The 9,525-nt window shown below is 40.2% G+C and overlaps 1 protein-coding gene across 1 annotated transcript; it reads left to right on the forward strand.

Annotated features, from left to right (window-relative positions):
* The first annotated feature begins 322 nt into the window (after positions 1-322).
* Positions 323-8,045, forward strand: lg11h8orf76 (linkage group 11 C8orf76 homolog). Its single transcript, XM_085422451.1, has 8 exons — positions 323-500; positions 1,138-1,239; positions 1,833-1,976; positions 3,625-3,675; positions 4,083-4,227; positions 4,352-4,481; positions 6,871-7,003; positions 7,552-8,045. Exons 1-8 carry the CDS (start codon positions 396-398, stop codon positions 7,822-7,824), a joined length of 1,083 nt encoding a protein of 360 aa, XP_085278577.1. The 5' UTR covers positions 323-395; the 3' UTR covers positions 7,825-8,045.
* Positions 8,046-9,525: the final 1,480 nt, after the last annotated feature.

Here is a 9,525-nt window from a genome sequence, read left to right on the forward strand (position 1 = left end):
TGTCAAATTTCCTCCTTTAAATAAACTGCATAATTCCACATATGTCTTGTACATTGTAAAATGATGCAGCATCATCAGTGTATTTTTGCCTTAATTTCATTGGATGAATATGCAATTTGAGCACAGAGGCAAACACTTATCAAAAGTGGTCAACTGTTTAGATGGGAGGACACAATGGAGACTCACTTTTACATTTTACAGCGTTTGTCTGAGCCGCATGTTTGACACCACGATATGAATTCTTCTTTATATCCAGGGAGCTGAGTGGTTACTGCGTCATCAGCCGGAACCTTTCTGTCCGGAAATGAATTCGTCGGGCTGTTTAACCAAGCGCACAGTAGTTGCTGTATGGGCAGCCTGTATTTGTGGAGTAAATTGTATGTATTTAGCTCCAGATGGAGATATTAGGGAGCACGTTTGACGACTCGGTGTTTTCGGAGGTCAGAGACCGAGTGTGTGCGTCTCTGTCTTCTTACAGCGCCAAACTGTGTGAGCCAGAGGTGAGAGTCTTACACAGAGACGTTACTACATGAAGATAGACATGAAGGTTGTTTAGATTGTCCTTCGTGGTGAACACGAACACAGAGCGTTATGTACAGAACAAACACGGAGCTAAAAGACTAAAGTGCGAATTGTAACGTTTACGATCTGACATGTAGCTCATACAGGAGAATAACTGTAACTATGGTTCGTCATTTTAAGCGTTTGTGTCAAATTAGGCTGGTGATTACAGACACTCAGTTTTAAACACACTAATTAAAGGAAATGAAGTTCATGCTTCTAAATAAGTGCCCAAATAAGTACCCTGTGGCATTTCTAGAGGCCAGACGTCTCCCATGTTATTGCACTTGGCTGAGTCTGTCACATGTTTCGTTTACATGGAGAGAAACAAGCAGACAAATCGGATATCCCATCTCTGAATTAAGTGCAAGATTTCAATATTGCTCCTCTTTGATATTTGTGCTGCTCGCTGTAAGTTAAATTGCATTATTATTATGCTGACGTTTAAGCATAGATGAAGCGGAGTAGCTGCTGCATCAGGGCAAAAGTGGAGACATGTACTTCTCTGGCAGTGACTGACTGAGCAGCATCCTCTAACAACCTCATGCTGTGTAGTAAAGTTGTTCCTCTCTGCAGTGGTTTTGTGACAGTGCTGCTCTGGATACTGAAGATTCTCTGGAGAAGCAGAAAGTCTACAAGTTCAGAGGTGACCTGGCTGTGAGACAAGGAAACTATCAGGTACTGTCACTCATTCAATTTAGTCTGTGCTCTCTTACATCAAACACTTCCTCGGAAAGTTTCACTGGGACATGGAGGTCTATTGTAGCAGGTATTTGTATAGCTGATAAACCTCCTGTACAGCTGATGCAAACTAACAGGCAAATAAAAAAAAAAAGTCCATTCATGACCATCACTTTGTTGCTTTATCAACAGCATCAGTATTTGAATATTTCTGTAAGACTGTTGTAAAGTTATGAACAAACAAGACTAGTTAGATCATTTTCATATTTCCAGCCTAATAAGTCACCTCAGAAAAGAGCAATTTTTATAGTCCCATTTCACACAGCCAAAGAGCACAGATGTAGTCAGCAGTGGTTTACACAGCAGCAACATTTCCAGACAGCATGGAAAAGATTTCATAAAATATTGACAAGAAACTTCTGTTTCAGTGAAAAAATAAAACCTACAGAAGCTGTTTAAGCGTTGGACCAAATCACTCTGGGTTTGACTCTTCCTGTTGTTGTTGCTGCCACTCTCACTTTTCCACCTTAGCGTTTGTAACGTTTTAGAAGTTTTGTTTGGTTTCTTTTTGTTTGGTGTGTGTGGGTCAGAAAGCCTTGGAGGCATACAGCAGCTGCCTGCAGTGGATCGCTGACAACAACCTGACCATTAGACGAGATGTCGTGGAGGGGATGGCCCGATGCTGCACCAGACTGGGACAGAGAGACAGAGCGCTGGAGTTGGCCCAGTTACTGGTAATTCTTTACCTGACTGGGTTTTCCATGAGGAACAGTCAGAGTGAATACTGTCAGCTATCATGTGACCATCCTGTGACTTTTTATCCGCTTTTTAAAAATCTGTCTTCCTTAACAGTGACCCTGTCTGCACTATAAACTCTGAACACTAAGGGTGTGTTCCAAAAGTCCCTCCTATCTTCTTTTTCTAACCTCTTTTCCTCTTTTTGGATGAAAACATCATTGAGGTCAAAGAAAAGTGGGTAGGATCACTGAAAAGCATTTAGGAAAAGAGAAGAGCTGTGCGATGAGAATTGGAACAACCTTACACCAGTCGGATGACGAATGTTGAAACTAACTCGTGCAGATGGACTACAGAATACAGAATCTTATTTCACCACAATGTGTTTTAACCTCACTCTGCTTGTCATTTAAATGATAGCAGCCTGTGAGAAATATCTCTTTGGAAATTATAAAGAAGGAACATTTAGGGCCAGATTTATTAACGTCATGCAGCACCACTAGGCCTTCTTTTGACATTTTAAAGGTGCATCTACACACGTGGTACAGTCACACAGCAACTGGGATGGACAATTTTTTTTTTTTTTTTTTTTTGTTTCTCTGCACATTGTACACGTCAGCTGTTCCACTCACATTTCAGGTTTATATGGTGGAACAGTTTGTAATATTATAAAGAGACTAATCTCTGCTGCTTTTGGCAGAATGCTGTTTTTTACTGAAGTGAACTCACTGCATCTTTGTAAATAAATTATAGTTCATTGTGAGTAGATCACCCTGCAATTGCGGCATCACAATAATTCGCTCCACTTAGTAAAACTGTCCCATAGCCTATAAAATTAAACCCATCTTTTTGGCTTATATTAACCAGCTGTGATCCAGTGGATCATACTTCTTTTTCCCTTTTTAGGATTTCTGTGACTGCAATAAAATTCCATCCCTCCCTTATACCAGCTGACCTGAAGTAAAAATAAATTTAAGACAATCCGAAAGTCTTCAATACAGCAAAGGACGAGCTCATAATCTTTACAGAGCTTACATAAATCCATGTCCTTCATGCCATAATCTGCTGATATAGTTTTACATTTTAACAGCAACCTGTTAAAGTTGTTAACTTGTTATTTTCTGTTTTATTGCGAGAGTACGGTTGCCCGCGAAGTGTTGTTGTGTTCAGTATGAAAAATGGCGGAACGGATAAAGCGCTGTGAATGAGAGTACGACGTCGTGTCTTTTGAGTTAACAAAAGTCACAGCTGAACTCTGAACATCACACAGCTGGATTAAAAACTACTTCTTGATGAGTTGTTTCTTCATGAAGTATAAAATACAGTTATAATTAACATTTCCATGATCTGCACCACTTTGTTTATAATGTCGATTGTTTTCATTAACAGTCGGATGGTCTGCCGCTCTGAATTATGGTATGCCATCTTCTCCCCTTCGTAAAGGATGTTCCAGTGGATCCTAAGGAAGCAATAAAGGAAGGATTGAAGAGTCACTTTTCTCACTTAGGACCTTAATAAGCAAAATGGACTATTGGAACGGACCCAGAGTTTGTCCTCAGAGGCTAAAAGCCTACGGACCAGATTTAGTGTGAACTGGTTTAACTCTAATCCGGACCTGATAGTAATATGTACGTGATCTCTCTACAGAGCAAAGACGCCTCCAACACCTGTCACCTAACCAGCCTCCTGCTGCTCAAGGTCAGCTTGAAAAACACACACACACACACACACACACACCCACCCACCAATGATTTAGATTCACTAGTTTAGTTTCCACTACTTGAGAGAGAACCAACCCTGACACGGGCAGAACATGTGAACACAAAGGCCCCAACCAGATGATGGATTCGAACCCACGACCTTCATGCTCTGAGACAACAGTGCTACCCACGGGAAAAAATAAATGTTCGGAAGTGATTAATACTGCTTTTTTCATTTTATTATTGATACTTTTTAGAAATCATTACAAATGAGTAACTTAAATATTGAAGAATCAGTTCCACTGTGTTGCTCCCAGTATTCCTAACACAGACGGCCTTTTCACCCTTTTCTTGCTCACAGTCCCAATCATTCTGTACAAATCTAATGTTTACTTTTTCTCCAAGGTCAGCATCTATGAGCAGTTTGGAGCTGTAGGATCAAAGATGTCGTCTCTGCAGCAGCTGTGTAGCCTGCTGCCCTTTAACCCCTGGCACTGGTTCAGCCTGGGACAGATGTGTTTGCAACTGCTGGACAGAAACAGAACCACAGGTAGTGTTTCTTTAACTTCCTTCTTCAAGTGTATTGCTATGGTAAATGAACTCTGTTGTAATTTTTTACAGCAGGTAATCAAAGATATAACATTTTCCCTTTGCTGTATTTGTGTTTTTCAAAGAATCCTCCTCCTCTGAGAGCTGCAAATCAACAGATGAGCAGGAGGACAGAGAGGGGCATCAGGAGGAGACCGCAGAACTCAGCGAGGACAGAGTCTGGCTCAAAGCTTGCACTTGTTTCATCAGGACAAGGTACAACATGTGACTGTGACCCCTGTATTTACAGGGAGTGCAGAATTATTAGGCAAATGAGTATTTTGTCCACATCATCCTCTTCATGCATGTTGTCTTACTCCAAGCTGTATAGGCTGGAAAGCCTACTACCAATTAAGCATATTAGGTGATGTGCAACTCTGTAATGAGAAGGGGTGTGGTCTAATGACATCAACACCCTATATCAGGTGTGCATAATTATTAGGCAACGTCGTTTCCTTTGGCAAAATGGGTTAAAAGAAGGACTTGACAGGCTCAGAAAAGTCAAAAATAGTGAGATATCTTGCAGAGGGATGCAGCAGTCTCAAAATTGCAAAGCTTCTGAAGCGTGATCATCGAACAATCAAGCGTTTCATTCAAAATAGTCAACAGGGTCGCAAGAAGCATGTGGAAAAACCAAGGCGCAAAATAACTGCCCATGAACTGAGAAAAGTCAAGCGTGCAGCTGCCAAGATGCCACTTGCCACCAGTTTGGCCATATTTCAGAGCTGCAACATCACTGGAGTGCCCAAAAGCACAAGGTGTGCAATACTCAGAGACATGGCCAAGGTAAGAAAGGCTGAAAGACGACCACCACTGAACAAGACACACAAGCTGAAACGTCAAGACTGGGCCAAGAAATATCTCAAGACTGGTTTTTCTAAGGTTTTATGGACTGATGAAATGAGAGTGAGTCTTGATGGGCCAGATGGATGGGCCCGTGGCTGGATTGGTAAAGGGCAGAGAGCTCCAGTCCGACTCAGACGCCAGCAAGGTGGAGGTGGAGTACTGGTTTGGGCTGGTATCATCAAAGATGAGCTTGTGGGGCCTTTTCGGGTTGAGGATGGAGTCAAGCTCAACTCCCAGTCCTACTGCCAGTTTCTGGAAGACACCTTCTTCAAGCAGTGGTACAGGAAGAAGTCTGCATCCTTCAAGAAAAACATGATTTTCATGCAGGACAATGCTCCATCACACGCGTCCAAGTACTCCACAGCGTGGCTGGCAAGAAAGGGTATAAAAGAAGAAAAACTAATGACATGGCCACCTTGTTCACCTGATCTGAACCCCATTGAGAACCTGTGCGTTGCAGGACCACTTTAGTGTTCAAGTAGTACAAAAAACAAATAAGAAAACACCCACAATGTGTCACAATGTTTATGGGGTGGCTGTGGCTCAGGTGGTAGAGCAGATTAGGTACTGAAGGTTAGTAGTTCGATTCTTGGCTTCCCCAGTCTGCATGCCAAATATCCTTGGGCAAGATACTAACCCCAAGTTGCCCTCGATGCGTTCATCGGAGTATGAACATGTGTGAATGTAGTTTAGTTTGCACTTGTGTTGAGAAGTGCTTGTATGAGTGGGGTGCGAATGGGTGAATATACAGCGCTTTGAGTACTCCGGGAGAGTAGAAAAGCGCTATATAAGAATCAGTCCATTTACCATTTGTTTGTTTTTTATTTCAAATATTGTGTAACAAGACAAAACTGCAAATGTGAATGCAATTTTTTTTCCCCTCACTCTAAACTAACTGAAGCCTTTCATTGAACTACCACATAAACAAATTAGTACTGTCTTTCTGGCCAGACACGTGGCAGCACTTCTGCTATAATTTTGTTCGTATTTAACAAAATAAAAATGCAGACATAAGTGTTCACATTAGTTTTTGACTGCTAGTGAAAATTGTTTTCTTTACAAATAACTCTCCTACTGAACTAACACGGCCAATCCCTCAGCATGTTTGTCTTCTCTGCTCATATTGCCTTCATAATAAATCATTATTTGCTTTTTAAAGAACTTATTTTAACATTGCACTCAACAACAAACAAATCCTTCCTAACAAAAAACTAACTTCTAGGGCCAAATTTCATTATAGTTCTTCATGCCAAAATACGGGCCGCAAGTGCCCCCCTGGCCTTGTGTGAATATAATGAGATATACAGTTCTTATCCTAACAGTGAGCAAGTTGCTGGATTACAGTATCCAAAACAGTTAAGACATAACTCTTACTAAATAAAATATACACAATATGACAACACAAAATAGGTCAAAAAGGTGACACTTACACTAAATAACAACATTAGTGAAGTAGAAAATGGAAAAAAATAAAAAATGAATAAAAACCTAAATTTAATACAATACAGAGCTTAATATGTAAGATGGTAACAAATAAATGCAGTTATTGTGGTGTGAAGTGGAGCTGAAACAGGTGACTGTCCAATAAGTGGTGCAGAGTGTTGTATGGATCCTTTAATTATCCACAGCCACAGTCTTTTGGATGATGTCTGTGCCAGCTGTCAAAGATTTAAGCATAAAAAAGACCAAGTATAGACCGATAATATAGGGTATAATATTAGATATAAGAGTACTCACATTGTTTTGCTGCCTCCTACAGACTCCTGTTGAGAATCCTACGACAACAGCAGTCCTCCTTTGTGCTTCAGCGTAGTGAGAGAGTCCTACAGATGACAGAAGAGGCGTTACAGCGGCTAAACCCCAAACAAGAAACCCTGCAGGCTCTCACTGAGGTGAGAATCCTTCTTGCACACATACTCTGAAACCAGTTTTTATAGTCCCACGATTCTGGTCGAAGGGGTTTTCACACACCAGACTTGCTCCTGTTGAGTTCGTCAAGATCCTGATTGGGTGTCAGTGGAGGTGGATAACATAAGCTTCTGCTAAATGTTGACTGGTTGACAAGTGGGCTTGATTAAAGAAAGTGGTGACAGTGGATTTACAGGAATATGGAGAAGTTCAAAGACAAAAAAATGGCATGAAAAGCAAAGACAGTGGCTGTAGTGGACAGCTCATTGTTTTTAAGACTCTGGTTTACTTCAGCTCTTTGTACACGGTTGGCTGGTGGACCAACAACAGCACGAGCATCAGTGGCCCACAGACGGTTTGTACCACATACTTTAAAGACTGCTTCCATCTGGCAGCTTGGCTCTCTGCAGGGAGACGGGACATGCCGTCTAGCTGGACTACAAGACCTGCTTGAGGAGGCTTAAATTCCAGGCAGTTTGGGTTAAATTGGCTCATTTTTACACATCAACATTATCTCTCTTTGGTCTTCCAGGTGATGTCAGAGGACCTGATCCCAGAGAAGATGAGGGAGGACTACCAGGATGGGGAGAGCCTGACCAGTGTCTCTTTGCACAGCTTCAGACAGCGCTGGTGGAACAAGATCTTACTGACAGGCGTGTTAGAGACTGACGGGCAGCAGCATGAAATACAATATCCTCATGCTGCAGTGTTGACTGTTTACAAAGGTGAACACAGACAGGAAGGAAGTGAAGAACCAGCTGAAGATGGTTCAGACAAGCAGCACAGTGAATGTGGTCGTCATTAAGCCTGCAGACTGAACCTTCACTATTTCATCCACTTCACGTTGATAAATATACGGCAGTGCCTCTGATCTGTATCAAACCATGAAACAAGTGAATTATTTTAACTGCTTCATTTTGTGCTTAACATGTTTAAAATGTGTAACATCTCTGCCAAAGAGGTGATGTTTTCTAACAATTTTATGTTGTTAACAATCCATTAAAATTTGGCTTACATCCATCAACATCTTCAAGGTCAACTTCATGATTTATTGGTTGAAAACTGACAAAAACTGTGAGACTGATTCCTACAAATGTGGTGTATACTGTCAGCATATAGAAAGTAGCACGAAAGGATTTAAAATATCTTCGACTGACAGAATTGATAGCTCTGCATGTATATAGCATTGTTATCTAAAACTGTGTTTTTTACTTATATTGTTTGTACTAATAACATATAGGTATATAGAGAATGATATATGGTGATTTTAAATATCTTGTTACTTTAGACCTCTGAACTTTCCTTCAAGGCCAACAAAGGTCAGACTTTCATAAAATGTTGTTTAAAAACAAAAACAAATCTTAAATTGATCCTGCTTTTGCTTGTACTGAACATTTAGGGAATGATAAAGGTATATGGGGATTCTAAATATCACATCATAGTTTGCATCCAAATATCATGTAACATTTAACCTCACTTTTACACCTCACTTCTGCCTGTCTCTGAGGCTGACCCCAGAATGCATTTAAATGCATTATATCCTACATAATGTTTGTGTAATCATAGTAAACATCTGTCATTTTACTGCACTACAAACTTCTTAAAGTACTTTTAAACTTAACAAAGCAAAGATTGTTTTGGTTCCAATTATACATATCAGTAAAATAGTTAGCATCATGTGGAGATATAACAATTTAATTAACCCAGGACCTTGAAAAGTGTAGAGCGTTAAACATTTATGAAAGCTCTTACTAAATCAGGCACTATGACCACTGCTGCAGTGCAAAATGAACAACTCTGTGATAGGACTATGAGGTCAGTGAGTCTGTTTAAAATCAAGCAGCTGACATGATAATGGAACAGCAGCATATCTACAGGAGGACAGAAGTCTGAGATCTGCATCCAGCTTTGGAGAGGTAAGACACTCTGTTGATGGGATACAACTGTTTATAATTCCCTTTTCTGTTTAGTCTTTCTGTATTGTGCTGGACAAATCCACTTTTCTTCAAGTATAATTCAAATAATCTTTTGCTGTAATCAGATAAATCACAATTTGATATTAATTATGCTTTTAAAGCATGCAAGCTTTTTCTGACTTGTTTTACCTTCAATCATTTCAGGTGACACAACAGAAGCTAACAGAAAGAATAAGGCGGGTAGTGGGATTACATCAGACAACAGAACAGACGAGAAGAAAGAAAAGAGTGAAACAATAATATAGAGGTAATTGTGTGTCAAGGGCATTGAAAGGCAGCAAGAAAAGGGAATAACGGCAAGAAGTAACAGACGAAATATTATTAGAAACATACAGCAGATAAAATAAAAACTGAACACATCCCCAATTTTTTAAGTAAATATATTTCTAAAGGTGCTATTGGCACGAAATTCTCATCAGATGTCGAGAACAACCAATCCAATTCATACATGCAAAGAAATCAAACGATAAATATCCATAAATGAAGCTCTGTGTAATAATGGGAAATGACATAACTGCCTCCTTTATTCT

Source organism: Rhamphochromis longiceps, linkage group LG11 (assembly GCF_057381845.1).
Source record: "Rhamphochromis longiceps isolate RC_006_pf linkage group LG11, R_longiceps_female_GT1.1, whole genome shotgun sequence".
Lineage (NCBI taxonomy): Eukaryota > Metazoa > Chordata > Actinopteri > Cichliformes > Cichlidae > Rhamphochromis > Rhamphochromis longiceps.